At 36.3% G+C, this 17,617-nt stretch overlaps 1 protein-coding gene across 4 annotated transcripts in view; it reads left to right on the top strand.

The window, feature by feature from the left end:
• RTN4 (reticulon 4) overlaps window positions 1-17,617 on the top strand; it is a 66,474-nt gene that overhangs the window by 45,139 nt on the left and 3,718 nt on the right. For all 4 annotated transcript variants that reach the window (XM_019942665.3, XM_004319014.4, XM_019942664.3 and 1 more), the window contains 2 exons: window positions 6,135-6,342; window positions 9,792-9,930. In XM_019942665.3, coding sequence (XP_019798224.1) covers window positions 6,135-6,342; window positions 9,792-9,930 — 347 coding nt within the window. The remainder of the gene's footprint in view (window positions 1-6,134; window positions 6,343-9,791; window positions 9,931-17,617) is intronic.

Genomic DNA, 17,617 nt, shown 5'->3' on the forward strand with positions numbered 1-17,617 from the left:
TTTAAAGCACAAAAGTTTTTAATTTATTGAGGTCAATTTATCTGTTTTTTTTTTTTTTTAAACTGCTTCTGCTGTTGGTGACATATCTAAGAAACCATTGCCTAATCCAAAATCATGAAGATTTATACCTATTTTTTTCTTCTAAGTTTTGTACTTTAAACTCATTGGGTCTTTAATCCATTTTAAGTTAATTTTTGTATCTGGTGTAATGTATGGGTGCAACTTCAGTCTTTTGCAGTTAGATATCCAGTTGTCCCAGCATCATTTGTTGAAAAAACTATTCTTTTCCCCTTTGAATGTCTTGGCATCCTTGTCAAAATCAGTTGACCATAATGTAAATGTAATTTCTGGACTCTTCATTTTATTCCATAATCTGTCCATCCTTCTGCAGCTACCAAACTGATTACTGTAGCTTTGTTGGAAGTTTTGAAAAGGGGAAGTGTGAATTCTCCAACTTTGTTGTTTTTTACAATTGTTTTTGGCTATTCTGGATCTCTTGCATTTCTATAGGAATTCTGCAACTGGTATGTCAGTTTTGGCTAAAAGGCAGCTAGGATTTTGATAGAGATTGCTCTGTAGATCAATTACCATTTTAATAATAGTGCCTTTTAATCTATAAACATGGGATGTCTTTCCATTTATTCGTCTTCTTTAATTTCTTTCAACAATACTTTGTAGTTTTCAGTTTCTGATACTTTGTAGTTTTCAGTTTCTGAGTCTTTCACTCTTTTTAAACTCTTTTTGATGCTATTGTAAATGGAATTATTTTCTTAATCCATTTTCAGATCGTTTGTTGCTAGTATAGAAATACAATTGATTTTTGTATATTGATTTTTTTTTTTTTTTAATCCTGCAACCTTTCTGGACTTGTTCATTAGTTCTAGTAGTTTTTTGGTGGATTCCTTAGGATTTTCCACCTACAACATCATGTTATTTGCAAATAGAGATTGTTGCATTTCTTCCTTTACAATCTGCATATCTTTTATTTTTTTTTCTTGACTAATTGCCCTGCCTCCATACCCCCCCAGGACAGTGTTGAATAGAAGTTGAAAGAGGGGATATCCTAGCCTAGTTCTTGGCCTTAGTGGGTGGGGACGCTTTCAGTCTTTCACCATTAAGTATGATGTTAGCTGTGGGTTTTTTGTAGATAACCTTTATCAGCTTGAGGACATTCCTTCCATTCCTATTCCTAGTTTGTCAGGTGTTTTTATAATGAAAGGGTCTTGGATTTTGTCAGATGCTTCTTCTGTGTCTAGTTGTGATGATCATGTGGGGTTTCGTCCTTGATTCTTTTAATATGGTGTATTATTGATTGGTTTTCATATGTTGAACCAACCTCGTATCCCTGTGATAAATACCACTTGGCCATGGTGTATAATCCTTTTTATGTGTTGCTAGATTCAGATTGCTAGTACTTTGTTGAGGATTATTTTGTCTGTATTCATAAGGAATCTTGGTCTGTAGTTTTCTTTTCTTGTGATGTGTCTGCCTGATTTTGGTATCAGGATTGAGCAAACATCTAAATTAACTAATGGATATAAATTTCTTGATGGATATTAGAAGCAATAGTGTTTCAATATATTTCTCAGAAAGGGTTTTAATAAAACTTTATGACTCCCTCCATTGAGAATCAACAATCCTGGATAAACTTAATCTTCCAAAGTTTTTTCATTTAAACCAATTTAAATAATCTGAGACCTGAAATATTTGTGAGTGTCAATTAAGGTGGCTAGAAACTAATATTTTTTCATCCGTACAGCTTCACTAACAATTTCTTAAATTCCTTTACAAAAAAGGATTGAAATCCTTCTATACTTTGCACAATGACTGTGATAACAGTATAGATTGCCTCTCAGACCTTCCTATTCTAGGAAATATTACTTTTGTCTTACCTGTGCCTATCAGTACCTAGTTGTCCTGTCTCTCTTGACTCTTTTTCCCTTTGTTCCTCCTCTGTGCTTTAAGGCTCCACCAGGGCATCCCTGGGGCTTATTTCCACAAGACTCTCATGGTATCTGCTTTGAGAACTCTTGTATAACTATTTACGTATTTTCATGCAATATGTATCGACTTGCATACCACATTTTCAGAGCTCTTCCAATTATTGAAAAGATCTCATTTCTAGGAACCATTTAATAGGTGGAAAGGAAGCAGTAGGTTATGGTTTACTGTACTTTCATGCAGTTAGGTTTATATTAGGCTGCAGTCACTGAATACTGCTGGATCATATACATGACTATTCCCATGTCATCAACTTTGGGGAAATTGACTTTATTATACCCAAAGCACCAGAATTTTAACTATCAGCTGTATGTACATATTAAGCTAGTAGGGAGGGTATTCTCTGCCCAATAGGAAAGCCTACTGGGAAAACCACACTCTTAATCAGATTCATACGGTTCTTAAAAGATGCTTTCAACAGCTTGATTAATTATAGTTTTCTACTATGGAAACATACAGGTCAAGAATATTGGAATAGAGCTCTTTTCTCCTTTTTGGATTTAACTGTAGGTGAAGTATATATATTAAAATTTACAAGTTCCTTATCAATTAACCTATCTTGTTAATTTTACTTTCTTCTTGGCCTTTATGATTCATCTCACATGTAATAATTATCTGCTTATACTCTGCCTATTCATTATATGTGCAAATGTGTAACATTTTGAAGGACTTTAATGTGCTGGGCCTTTAATTTGGCATCATACATGAGTGTGAGCTTTATCAATAGGAAGCCTGTGTTAAAAATTCATGTTGTACCACTTATTAATTAAATCATTTGGGTCCAGTCATATAAGAGCTGGCTCTCACTTTCTTGTCTGAAAGCCTGCCTCATAGGGTTTTAAAAATTGAAAGAGGTAATGTCTACAGACAGTATTTGGTATAATTTAAGTGCCCGGTAAATGTTGACTCAGGAAATAAAGGGATATGTGGAGACTGTAGATCAGCAACCTGGAAAACATTTCTCAGGCCTAAAAAGTGTATAGCTTTTCAGTCTTTTTTTGGCACCTCTCATACTGTTGTCATAGTGACATAGTTCATGATCGCTTGAAAAATTATAGGAATATGAATTTGTTGTTCTCCTAAAGCTTTAATAATGTTTGACCAAAAAAGAAAGAGTTTCTAGGAAGGTGCATTTCAAAAACACTGATATAAATAAAAATATTTAAGCCTGTCTCCCCCCAGTAAATCTAGATCGAGAAAGGAAGCAGATATTTTAAAATTTTATTTGGCACAGATAATACAGCATTAAATCTCACTAATTTGGACGCACTGACTAGGAATTTGAATGCAAGATTGATATGTATCTTTGTACTAACTGTGAATCAGGTTAGTTTCTGTGAGTCTAGAGGAAGTAGAGCCTCATCCAAAGTTATACAATGCAGAGCCAGTACTAGAATGTGGGTCTCTTGAGTCCCAGTCACTGATATTTCCTTGCACCATAGCCATCTACATAGAAATCATAGACTACTTATAAATAATTCTTATCTAGTCATTGAAACTGTTCAAACAGTAACTCTATTTTATTAGGTAATTTGGTTAGACGTTAATATATGTTGTATATACCTCTAAGCCTAAGTCATTTATTTCATAATCAGGTTTTACTGACTAGTTTTCTTTTTAGCACCTTTATTGGAGTATAATTGCTTTACAATGGTGTGTTAGTTTCTGCTGTATAACAAAGTGAACCAGCTATACGTATACATATATCCCCATATCCTCTCCCTCTTGCGTCTCCATCCCACCCCTCTAGGTGGACAGAAAGCACGGAGCTGATCTCCCTGTGCTATGCAGCTCCTTCCCACTAGCTATCTATTTTACATTTGGTAGTATATATGTCCATGCCACTCTCTCACTTTGTCCCAGCTTACCCTTCCCCCTCCCCATGTTCTCCAGTCCATTCTCTACTTCCGCTTCTTTATTCCTGTACTGACTAGTTTTTAATGATGGTAAGGAATAGTGAGGCTATCTGCATTTATTTTTTATCACTAATAGTGATTTTGAAGGTTAATAAATGTTTTGGAGCACTTTGAGGACCAGACATTTTTACAAAGGAGGGTTTTTTTCATATAAAAGCAGGTTTGGGGTGTACCTTACTTGCTTATTCTTCTAGGTTGTCAACTTTTAGGTGCCCTATAATAGTGAAAACTTAGATGTTTTAAAATCCTTTTCCATGTGGTTTATAAAGTAACATGTTTGTGACATAACACAGCAATACAGTTTATTTAAAGTTACTCATAGGTTGACATTTTGTTTTCTTTTTCTCTGTATATTTATTTTTATTTATTTATTTATTTTTTTGCGGTACGCGGGCCTCTCACTGTTGTGGCCTCTCCCGTTGCGGAGCACAGGCTCCGGACGCGCAGGCTCAGCGGCCATGGCTCACGGGCCCAGCTGCTCCGCGGCGTGTGGGATCTTCCCGCACCGGGCACGAACCCGCGTCCCCTGCGGCAGGCGGACTCTCAACCACAGCGCCACCAGGGAAGCCCTAGGTTGAGTTTTTTGAACAGTATCAGCTCATTGAGTGTTTGCTGAATGTCAGAAAACTATTAGCATCGCTGTTATTTCTTTATTCAGTGTTTATTATTCATAGTGTAGATACACTATTTCAAGTTCTGGTCCTGTCGCAGTTGTGTTAGTATCTTGGTACAGTAGTAGAAACTAGTTGAATCGAACAAAACTGATGTAGATGTTTTCAGCAGAGTTGGAGCGAACTTGAAATAGGGAAAACTTTAATAAATAGTTGAAATCAGAGTTTGAAAACAAAGCCGTAAATCATATATAGGATGTTAAATTAATAGCATTCAAATCAAATCCTGTTTAGGAGAATGGAATAAATGTTCCCTAAACATAATAAATGTTGTTGAATCCCTGCTATGTGCGACACACTGTGATGGGCATTTAAAATATCTTAATCAGTATTCAAATGATATTTAGTAATGGGAATTTAGGGCTTCATAATAATATCTAACATTTTACAGTTCACATGCATAATTTTTCCCACAAAAGTACCCTTAACAGGGGTACCGTTAAAGTCAAATACCTTCGAGGACCTGGGGATCAAGACCAAAGCAGCCCCCAGAAATGTGATTTTTCTTTGTCACCTCCTTCATCTTAAAAATGAACAACTATTTAAAATTGTACTCGAGAGTATATCCATATTTATTTTACTGTAAGATTGCTCCCCCCACCCTAACTGTCCACAGTCCAGAAGGAGGTGAATTATGTTTAGCCTGTGAATTCAAGAGCCCCTTGGCACACTGCAGAATTCTCCTTGGGTTGTACATAACCTGATCTTGAAACCACAGGTCTCTGGTTATTTGATCCCCACAGTGGCCTGTGTCCATGGGCCAAGAGCAGACTTGTTAGGTTAAGCTTTGTCTGATTCCTTACTATTAATAAACGTTATATAACACTGCAACACATTTTTTCTTTGATACCTGAAGTTTTATGGCATTGCATGTACCTCCTCCTAGAGGGAGATAGCTTTTTAGGTAATCTAAAAAGGCTGTTTCCCTCTGTTATTTGCTTTGCAGGAAATTTTTGTTTAATGATAGCCAAGTTAGGTTACAATTTTGTTAAGTTTCTCAGAGATCTTTTAAAAGCAGAGCTGTGAAACTCATCTGTGTAGTTTTTAGTAAAGTTTTAGCTTCTTGGCATGTTTTTTTTTGAATTAGTGATTTTTCTGCAGATAAATATATTTTTGTGTCACTGAAATATCTTATTTTAGTGAGTGCATAAGATACTTTTTTTGTTATTTGAATATATCATGCATTTTGTGAAGATAAAAACCCTCAAGATGATTTTTAAGAAGCCTCTTGTTTTAGATTAGGTGTCCTGCTATGTTGGGCTTGAGAGATTTAATAATCTTGTAGAGCCAGGATGACTTGGACATGTAGGAAATAGATTTGAATGAGAAATATTTTATGGTAAGTGGAAATCAATATAAGGTGTTATGCTAATATACAGCTTAGGGTGGGTTTAAAATTTAGCTTATAAAGTTAATCTTTAGTATTTTAGGTTTTGGTTTATCTAGAGGCCTTTTTACTTTTGTGGGTGGAGTAAATATAAACGTGCCAAATACAAATGGGTAAAGTAATGTTCTAATTTCAGATTTCTTCTTTTTAAATTTTTAGTTGTTGACCTTCTCTATTGGAGAGACATTAAGAAGACTGGAGTGGTGTTTGGTGCCAGCTTATTCCTGCTGCTTTCATTGACGGTATTCAGCATTGTGAGTGTAACGGCCTACATTGCCTTGGCCCTGCTCTCTGTGACTATCAGCTTTAGGATATATAAGGGTGTGATCCAGGCTATCCAGAAATCTGATGAAGGCCACCCATTCAGGTGAGATGTTTGGAAAACAAGGCACACAGTTGGCAGCACTATAAACAAGAGTAGTATTGAGACTTCACTCTGCTATCTGTAGAGTTACAGGCATGCATTTTTTACTGCTAAAAGATAATTGCAAATGTTTGCTGAAAACCTATACCAAAAGCATCTGCATTTGAGATTTCCTAACAGTCATTTCATAGGCTCATGATGGAAAAGACTGGGTTTATGTATCATTCGCCTAACTCTACTACTTGTTAGTAATATTTATTTATTAGAAGTAGGTATTGGTTACCTAATTTTACTTGTATGGAAGCTGTATCTTTTTAACATGTTTGGGATTGGTGAGAGTTATATTTTCTTTATTGCTTACTTTTTATGCTATCTGATATTAGAAATACCTTTCTTTCCAATAGTATGTTAATGTTTTTCTGTTATGCTTCCTCATCATGTCTATGTCTTTTCTTACCATTCCTTCTCTATCTAGTTTCTTCTTTTCCTTCCCTAAGGCATTACTTTTGTATTATCCTTGGATAGCTCCTTTATTTCAGCATCTCCTTGCCTCTAAACCGTCATCTTCTTACCTTATTTTGACAAGTAGCATTATCTCTGCAATTGCTAATGGGGTGGATGCACCTCAGCTTTGGATCTTCTGACCTCACTTCATACTCATCACGTTCCCCACCCTCACCTCCCTTTAAAAATTGAGATAAGTCTAATTCACATACTATAAAATTCAGTGGTTTTCAGTATATTCACTGAATTGTACAACTGTCACCATCTCATTCCAGACATTTTCATCACACCCAAAAGACACTCTGCATCAGTACCTCTCACAGCAACTCCCCACCCAGCCCCCCACAGCCACGAATTCATCATGTCTTTAAATGAGTCTTTTATCTCAGACTTGTCAATTTCTATCAGTTAACACCACTATTATCCTAATTTCAGGCTCCTGGTTTTCACAAAACTATGAGAATAGATACTACTCCATTTTACAGATGGGGAAACAAACTTTGAATTCAGTAACTTGAAAATGCAACTTCAAAATAGCAGAGTTATATCATGCCACAAATCGTAAAGGAATATGATTTTTAATTAGTTACACTGAAATATGTAAAAACATTGTCAAGCGAACAATTCTAAATTATCTATAAATTTTACATATTGTTTGATTTTTTAAAGAAGACTTTTAGAAGAAACTAGTGATTTCTTTATTTCCTTAGAAACACTGTCCTTAGCTCAAAGGCCTTTTATGGTTATTATAAAGTAAATTCAGCCAACATGCCAATTTAATAAGCCTTTTGGACAGTTTTCCAAGTTCTCCAGTCACAGTAAAGTTAATATCATACAGTTCTTATGTAATAACCTGTGGTCATTGGAAAATAGTGACGACTGTGCTGGCATTGCATTAGTATCACATAAATGCCAGTTGAATGAATGTAAAGATCCACAGGGTGCCATTGATGGAGAGTGCTGCCTTTGTGGCCTGCTGGCCAGGCATCCTGTCTTCAGCAAGAACAAAAGCAGTGGTACAAAGAAGCAGAATACCAGCTAAAAGTCGTATCAGCCACTTTTCTAGATTTCTTAAAGCTGCATAAATAAATTTTTGCTGATTTAAGGGTAGGTGTGAATGTTTGACCATTTTTAACTTGATAATAATAACTTGCTATTTGTTGGCTAATAAATAACAAGTGTCCTATGCTAGACATTTGTACTAATGAAGATATATTCCTAGTCCTTGACAGTTTATACTTTAGTAGAAAAAAATATACAAGTATACACATGTTCATATTTCAGAGCTGGATATGGTAATTACTGTAAGAATAATACAAAAGAAAGCATTGTTAGAGTTACATAGTAGGGTTGGGAGAGGCATCGTGTATGGATGGAATTTGAGATGGTGCTGACTGACGGTGTGCTATCTCCAGAGGTGAGAGGAGAGCACTGTGGATTGGGAAAACAGTGTGAGGAATAAAACTTCACATTAAGATGAAAAATGTTTGGTGAATGGCTCAAGTTTGAGCTACAACATTGTAGTGAGAAATAAGGTTGGAAGGATTTAGGAGGGCTGTGGTAGAAAAGTTGGAACCATAGAATCATAGAATGTTTGAGTCTGAATGGATTCAGGAAGTCTGTTTTTTAATTTTGTAGAGTTGGAACCATGACCTAAAGAAGTTCAATGCCTTTTGCAAGGTTACATAGCTAGGTGGTAGCATGCCTCCTAATTCCCACCTGAGTTCAACCTAAATAGCACTATCTAGTATAGCTCAAATAAAACGAATCTGGCATTGGCTGAAGGAGTGAATCAGAAGATAGATTAGAGACTGGTTTGGACACTGATAGACTATTCCAGTTTTTAAATAATGAGCACTTAAACTATAGTGATGGCATAGCGAATGTAAACGAGGAGGCACAGGGCTTCCCTGGTGGCGCAGTGGTTGAGAGTCTGCCTGCCGATGCAGAGGACGCGGGTTTGTGCCCCAGTCCAGGAAGATCCCACATGCCGTGGAGCGGCTGGGCCCGTGAGCCATGGCTGCTGAGCCTGTGCATTTGGGGCATATTTCAGGGGTAAAACTATGAGACAAGGAGTTATCAAAGAGGACTGTAATTTCCAGTGTAACTAGGGTCCACGGATATGGGGAGTTTCTGAGGAGGGACTGGGTAAAGAGTTGCTTCCAACAGATAAGAGAGAATCCTTAGCACTTCTGATTGCTCTAAGATAAATGGCTTCTTTGAAACAGTAACTAATGAAACAATTCTTTGCATTCCTGCCTACTTGACTTTTTCCCCCCATTACAGTTGTCTTCTTAAATTTTAACAATTCCAGCTGTATTCAGTATAGATTGGGGCATCTAAATGGACAGGAACTATTGTGTTTCACTGAGATTGACTTTTGGCAGCCATTTCACAATTGGGGGCTTGGCTTATTGGATAGTTTCCCCTAAAGATTAGGCTGAGAGAGTATAGTATTTGGAAATGAGTAGAAGTTTTGTTAGGAACAAAACTTTTTGATGGGATAACATTATGTCCTCCTGAAAAAACCAAATCCATAATAATCCATAATAATAACTACCATTTATTGAGTGCTTCTTCGTGCCTGATTGTGTTAAGCACATTACTCACTGAAATCTCAAGATAATCTCCATTGTATAAGTGAGGAAACTGAGGTTACAGGGATGACTAAATAACTTTCAAACGTTACACAGCCAGGTAAGTGGTAGAGCTTAAGATTCAAGCTCAGATAGGTCTGGTTTCAAAGCGTCTGCTTTTTTTTCTGTACCCGCGTTATCAATGAAATACCCCATGCTTGGTTTTTACATTGTGCTTAATTTGGAAAGAGTAGGCTTCCATAGTAAAATATTTTACTAATGTCCTCTTTTACAGATATATTATTGCTGATTGACAGACATCCAGGGAAAATCATCCAGTCAGTGACAGTTATGCTGTGTTTTGTTTTCTAGGGCGTATTTGGAATCTGAAGTTGCTATATCTGAGGAGTTGGTTCAGAAGTACAGTAATTCTGCTCTTGGCCATGTGAACTGCACGATAAAAGAACTCAGACGCCTCTTCTTAGTTGATGATTTAGTTGATTCTCTGAAGGTAAATTTACTTGCTTTCCATTTTTTGGCATACCCAGATTTTAATATCAGAGTTAAGAGAGTAAAATTCTATTTTCTATATTAAAGTAAATGATAAAGATGTAATGAAATCATTACTGTAAACTTGGGTTCCAAAATTCAGAATCTGATCAAATATTTAAGATGGAGGAAAGACAATTCCTTTTTAAAGAAAAATGTTATAAATTCATACTTTTAGAAATCATAAGGATTAAAAGTGAGAAGATAAAAGAGAGTTTTGGCTGTAAGAATAAAGATTATCTAATAGAGTTATTACCAGATATGATTTCATCTGCTTGACTTTGTTTTAGAGTCTAGCACTTAATTTCTTAGCTTGTGTGTGATTCATTCATACATATAAGCTATTTCATATTCTGTATACTTTCTTGGGATCTTTATTCTGGAAAAACTTTAATATTCTGAACACTTCGACTAATCACCAGTTGGTAAACTTTGGAATTTTCTTTAGTTTTTGGATCTTGCTACATAGCAGCTGTTAGAGTCTCACCTTGCAAGTAAGCTCCCCAAAGTTCAGACTGATTTAAAGCGAGCACTAAACTCGTCACGTAATGTGAACCCCAAGCACTGGGACTTTAGTGCTTTTCCTTTATGTGGAACCTGCCGTTTGTGTTGTGTGTATTATTGCCTGTGACTTAAGACGGACTTGTTTCCAATCTCAGCCTGGGTAGAAATGTACTGTGGTAGTAATTACCATAATTTCTCTTTCCCAATAGATATGTACAAGTTTGCAATTTACTGTGCAAACCAAGGATGTCATAGCAATTGGATGATTGGGTCTTTAGATTCGGTGAAACAATTTTTGAACTGGTCAGAATAGGTTTAAATGCTCAAAATGCTTTTGACAAATATCTTAGCCTTAATAGGCCAGTAAATAGACATTATTTTCAGCTGTGTGCTTCTCTCAGTTTATTAAGGCTTGGAACGTCCGTTACTAATAATATTAATGGTAAATAATTTAGTTAACTTTTATTATTATCTCTTGTGTAGATTGCTTGCATTTAGTGACTCATTCTGTAGTAGTGCTTTGAAATAATCTGATGTCAGTCTGTAAATTAAAATATCATAGTTTTGTCATTTGGGATGTTTGATTAGTTTCAAAAGGGAACAAATAATATTTGGGAGTAAATCAAATAGAACCTTGTACACATGGGTCCTAGAAGAAACCAGCTCCTATTTATTGAAGTGGTATTCACAATATATAGCTTGAGTGCTCAGGTGGAACATGTTTGAAAAATTATTGAGGGGAAGGTACTAGTGCAGTTTAAGATGAAGGGTTGTGTGGGTAGGAGTTGATTGAGAAGAAACACTGTAAATAGTGATAACAGAGCTTCAAACAGCAAAGGGCCATCTCTGAATTTGGCAGTCAAAAATTGTTGGGGGGGCTGACTTCAAACAAAGGCATCATGAAACTTGATTGAGGAGTCACTGTTTTTATAGACTTAATAAAAACTGCAACAAAAATAAACTAAAAGTCATGTTTGCAGCGTATAGCAGTGAAGGTAGCTATGTATGTCTAATTTAACATTTTTCTTGAGAGAAGAGGCATTCTTGAAGATACCTGTTTAAAAATAAAACAAATTGATCTGGGAATGATTCATTCATTGTATTCCAGTTTTTACAAATTACAATTTAAAGTTTCCCCTTGTCTTTAATCAGTTGAAAACTTATTTGTTCTTTCAGAGTTTATTGTCATCTATACACAGTCCTCTGTGTAGACAGTTATGTAGGTGTGGAAATATTTGCAAAGGCTAAGGAAGTGAGAAAATGTTAGAGGAAGACTGATTAAATACTTTAGAAAGCCTTTAAAATCTGATTTGCACAGGTATTTGAAAATAGAATATGAGGAAATTTTATTAATAAATTACATTTATGAGATAATTTCTTTTTGCTGTTAAATCTCATTTTAAAAATTTCTTCTGAAAATTACCTTGGGTTTTTGTGTGTTTTTTTTAAACAATTGTGTTATTATGAGGAAGCTAGCATAAGTGAGAGAAACAACTTGGTATATTCTTGCCTTGAGTGATTTTGCTAATTTGAAAGTAACGGGAAATGGCACATAACGAGATAGGTTACTTTCTGGAATGCTTTATTTTTATGAGTTTTTCTTACATTTTTAAAACATTCTTTGTTTCTTAATATTGGGTAAAAAAGAGCTGCATTAGAAGTGTAGTTTACTACTTTTTCTCCTTAAGGATTAGAAAAGAGAAAAATAAAACTTATTTTTTTATTAAGTTTAAACTGAGTTTTAAAAAACTTAGTTTTTTATTAAGTTTAAAACTTATTTTTTTAATAAGTTTTTTTTTTGTTTGTTTTTTTTTTTTTTTTGGTGGTACGCGGGCCTCTCACTGTTGTGGCCTCTGCCGTCGTGGAACGCAGGCTCAGCGGCCATGGCTCACGGGCCTAGCTGCTCTGAGGCATGTGGGATCTTCCCGGACCGGGGCACGAACCCGTATCCCCTGCATCGGCAGGTGGACTCTCAACCACTGTGCCACCAGGGAAGCCCTATTAAGTTTTTTTTGAATGGTTTTCCCGAGTAGTGTTTTTGGCAAGCCCAGAGCTCAAGGAAAGCTGCTTGGTGACTTCTCCAGATGGCAATTCATTCAGGGCTCCAAATAAATAACAGTTGTTTCAACATATTAACACTTAGAATGAACTTTGCATTTAGGTCTCAAAATCTGTTGAGGCAAAGAATAAGGTAGGATGTTAGTCTTATTCTCCCAATGCAAAACCCTCATAATATACACGAAGGGTCTTCCTAGATAAACTTTGTGGTTCTTTTTGATTCTTCATGGGGGGACTTTTAAACCTTATGTCATTGTGTGTGAGTATTATAGATTTCATTTGTTTCTTTTCACTGAATTAAGGGTACTATAGAAACACAGGATACTTGCTTAATATGTCTTAATTGGAAAAAGCTGAGGAAAAAACAACACTTGTCTCTTTTCAAAATGACTTAATAGTATTCTTTTTCTAGAGAGAGTTCCTTGAGCATTTGCCACTCTTATCCCCCATAGTTTTTGTTCGTATAGAGAGCATTTTTAAAAAGAAAATTATTTTCCCTCTAACTCTGCTACTTTTTGCCTTTTGGCTACAGCAGTTGGCAGGAGAATCATATTCTTCCTCCCTAAAGCAAGCAAAAATGGTTTTTGCAGTTCTTTTTTTTTTTCTTTCACTTTTTCAATGTAAAGGAAAAACCAATTTGCTCTGTTAAACTGATTTTATTTCCTTATATTCAGATTTTAAATTTGGAAAGTTTGCTAATAAATAGCCCCAGGCTCTCCAGTTTCCAGGTAAATTTGTGATCTTGTTAAATAACAGAGTTTTAAAAAAATTTATAGGATCCAGCTTTTGATTGGGATTACTTTTATCATATGGTTCATAGCTAGGAAAATGGAAACCACCCTGATTTCAAGAAAATGCAGTGGGAATTAAGTCTCATTTATAAATCTTTTCTCATTTAGAAAATTGACATTGTATCAAGCTCTGTGGCTTTTTAAAAATAATAGCTTTTTAAAATTTGAAAGAGGTTTCTCTATAACTCACTGTCTTTATAAGTATTTCATGCCCTCAAATTTATATAATCTACATTGCGAGATTCTGGGTCATAATCACCGCTACTTCTATTTGAAACCTTCTTCCTCAGAAGTTAAAAAATATAGAGCCACTATTCTTACCATGTGAAATTTTTCTTCTCTTTGCTTATTATCATTTTTTTGGTGCTGTGAGAGAGAGGCTATTCTATACGTTATTCTAAAGAAATAACCAAACCCCAAGGTTCATCAGGCCTGTTGGAAAAGATTTGATGTGAGGTGGTGGTTCATCATTTGTGCCTGGTCTAGATCTCTTTTTGGTGGTTGACTTGGACAAATAAAAATAAGACATGTTCTGCAGATTTCTCCTTTTAAATTCTTGTGTACAGTTGACCCTTAAACAATTTGGGGATTAGGAACACTGACCCTCCTCACAGGTGAAAATCCATGTACAGTTTATAGTTGGCCCTCCATATCCCCGGTTCCTCCTCATCCAAGGCTCTTCTGAATCTGCGGTTCCTCTGGTATCCCTGGTTCCATATTCATGGATCCAGCCAACTGTGGATTGTGTAGTACTGTAGTATTTACTGTTGAGAAAAATATGCTGACAAGTGGACCTGTGGAGTTCAGACTCTTGTGTTCAAAGGTCAACTGTAATTGTTCCATTTGTTTTGCTTCTTTGCAGTTACCTGCAAGCTTCTAAATCCTAGAAAAGATTTCAACTGTCTATAGATTGAGCAACAATCCATTTCCCAAAAGATTAATTCTAGTCAAATATTATGGGCAAAATCACTGAAAAAATATTTCTAATTCCATTCAGTAGCATTTATTTCAAACATTAGTGTAAAATTTTACCACAGGCAAATGTTTTGATCAATCCTCAGGATTTGTTTTAAAGTGGGTTTGTTATGTTGCATGCCAGACATAAGCTAAGGGGAGGAGAATGAATGGAAAGGGAAGTAAAGGAGGAGTGTTCTCTAGGAAAATTAAGCTGTGAAAGCTGTATATGTGTCCTTTTCTTGACAAGCCTAGTGTATATCACTTTATTATTCTCTGAGAAGTCCAGAAGAGCCTGGATAACTTTCTTTAACCTAGTGATACTCGTCAACTGTGTTTAAATAACCCATTACCACCAGAAAACTAGTATAAGATAGTTGAACAAATTTAAAGCACCTAGTTAAGGTTTAATTCCATTTCTGTGATTGACCTTCTGTTAAGCTGTCTTTGAAAGGGGCTCTTGTTTTAAAACAATGGTTCTCAGCCTTGGCTGCGCACTGGAACCACTGGGGAGCTATAAGATAATACTTGGGAAGGGGAAGGGCTGGGGGTCCCATCCCCTGAAATTGTGATTTAATTTTTCTAAGGACACTGGTTGGAGAACACTGTTTTTAAAAGTTATGTCTTTAAGCTGTAAACCCTAGGCTATAGTTTTCCCCCTACGCTTACTTCTGCATCCCTTTTATTATAAAAGAAAAGCATGTGACAGTCTCCACTGGGCTCAGCTTTGGGACTTCTTGAGTAAGGCTCAGCTTTATTAGGGGGGTTCTGCCTTTTGAAACCTCAAATCCCAAGAAAAAGTCTAATACTTTTATGTACTAGATACTAAGACTAGGTGTTTTCGGCAGAGGTTCTTATTTTTCCGTCATATGTCTTTGGGTGATAAAGACTGGATTCTTTATGACAGTAGTTCTGTGACTAGCAGTGAAAATATATGTTAAAATTACAAGAAAATTTTTAGCTATGGTTGTCTGATCATCCGGTAACCATAATGTTCCAGAATTCAGTCTGAAATCTGAAAGTGAGCAAAAAAGGCCTGAATTCCAGAAATAGCTGACCCAAAAGAACATTAAAATCTAGCCCTCGGGCTCCTAGGCATTAATCAACATACACATTTTGACAGTTTCCTTTCTGGTTTCTTTGGCCCACAGAAAAATTAGACAGGAAATGGGCTGGGGAAAATGTGATACTAATGAATGAGGCTGAAGATGTCAAAAGTCAAATGATTTTCAGTGTTTAAAACTTCAGAAAAAGTTTGAAAATGTCAGAATTGCTAAAGTAATTTCTGAAATTCTGTTAAACGCCCTCCTCCCATTTTCCTTAAAAATGCCTCCCCACCCCACAGAGACATCATCTAATAAAAATATCTGCAGAGCTTTTCAATGAGATATGTATGTGATATGCACTTAAATTGAATTCCCTTTTCCCCTGGACAAAAGACAAACAAGACATGGCCCTTGCCCTCTTCCGCTAAGTACTTACTAGACCTCCATTGTACTTTGCCCCTCTTTCCTCCAGTCTCATTAGTGCCTAAAGAGAGACGAGCCTTTGACTTCCTCAGTTAATATGCATTGGCTGCAGTGTTGCCAAGAATTTGCCATAGAAGAGTACAGAATTTGTAGGTTTAAAGTGTTTATTGACCTTTTCCCTGCCTCTTTGTAATAGCATGTACATTCATGACCATTAATAAATGATTACTCTGTAAATGGTTTTACTATATAGCAGAGCAGAGATTCTGGAGTCAGATAAACCTGAGATCACTGTCACCTCTAGTCTGGCAACTTGCTTAATCTTTCTGTGTCTTGGTTTTCTCTTCTATGGGGATAATAACAGTATTTAACTTTTGGGGTTATGATGAGATTAACTGACCTAATGTATGTTCAAAAATTTGTTAGCTGCTGTTGTTATTGACAGTTTTAGTAATTGTGCGATTGCTAGATGCTGGTTCTTAACGCCTTTCTTTTCTGATGGTGTGTTCTCTGGAAACCCTTACCCAATATTTTCGTTTTGGGCCCCTGAAGTGTTAAATTTTCTCCAAACTTAGCTGCAACATTTAAAAATTCTGTGATAGCACATAAAAATGTGAATTTCTGGTCTCTCTCTTTAAATGGGAAAATTTGGCAACATTAGCCTGGAATACTTGCTCGGCAACAGTCTGTGGAGCTGGATTTTGTGTGTGTTCCTTGAGAGGGAGGATGCACATATCTGCCTCAGTCCGTACCAAGGCTCCCTCATGTGTTTATGTCACCTGCCTGGCCCCATAGACCTTTGAAGCCGCCCTCTGTTCCTCTCTTTGTGTCTGGATAGTCTGGCTTTTAGAAAGAGTGTCCTCCAAGAGGCAAGTCTAGTGATATTTGAGCCCCTTAGATCACCTAGGTGTGAGGTCTTGGGTTTCTTTGTGGCTTTGGAGTGCAGCCTTGTCGGTGACTTAATGACCAAATTAGGGCTTATTTCTAGCTTGTGTGTTAGTTTCTGAATTTTGTTATGGTAAGGGTGTCTTTATTGCTAAAGCAATTTCTTCTAAAATGTAGAAGGTCGACTCTTCCGTGTCGACTTGTGGATGGTGATGGATGAAAATAGCTCTGTTACTCTATGGTAAACTTGCTCAAGTGCAGCAGTTATATTTAGCTTTTGCAATAGGAGTCTAAAACTATGTGAGAGGGAAAAGGCTTGCTAACTGGAGTCATGCTTCAAACCGTTCTATCAGTGGTTTCATAGTGGTTGCAAAGACCCAGGGCAGCATTTAATTTTTGATTTTCAATTGATGAGTGCTAAGAAGGCTTGATATTTGCTCACTTGAACATTAAATTCAGTGTAGGGGTAAGCAGAGTGTTGCTCTTTGTAGAACTGACAGTTGCTGCAGGAATCCAAAGTGTCTTCCTAACCTGCAGTAAATATAATTACTAGAGTCTGAATACTTTAATTACCGCTCAGTACCCAGCTCATAGTAGGCATTCAATCAGATTTTGTTGAGTGAATGAACACATGGACAAAGATATGCTTTAGATAAGGGTTAGCAAACTACTGTCTGACCGGCCCATGGCCTGTTTTTGTACAGCCTGGGAGCTAGGAATAGTTTTTATGTTTTTAAAGGATAATATTTAAAGAATATGTGACAGAGATCCCTTGTGGCCCACAAAACCGAAAATGTTTATTATCTTACTGTCTTTCTTTACAGAAAAAGTTTGCTGATCCCTGCTTTAGATGATGGACGTGTGCTAACTCCTCTCTCCTCTCCTTCTTTTCATATATACTGTTATTGGTACCTAAATAGTTGTACATGGTGGCATCGTGGTGGTGTGTGTGACCTACTTAATTAAATATGGCAGAGAGATTGCCAGA

Source organism: Tursiops truncatus, chromosome 14 (assembly GCF_011762595.2).
Source record: "Tursiops truncatus isolate mTurTru1 chromosome 14, mTurTru1.mat.Y, whole genome shotgun sequence".
NCBI classification, from domain to species: domain Eukaryota; kingdom Metazoa; phylum Chordata; class Mammalia; order Artiodactyla; family Delphinidae; genus Tursiops; species Tursiops truncatus.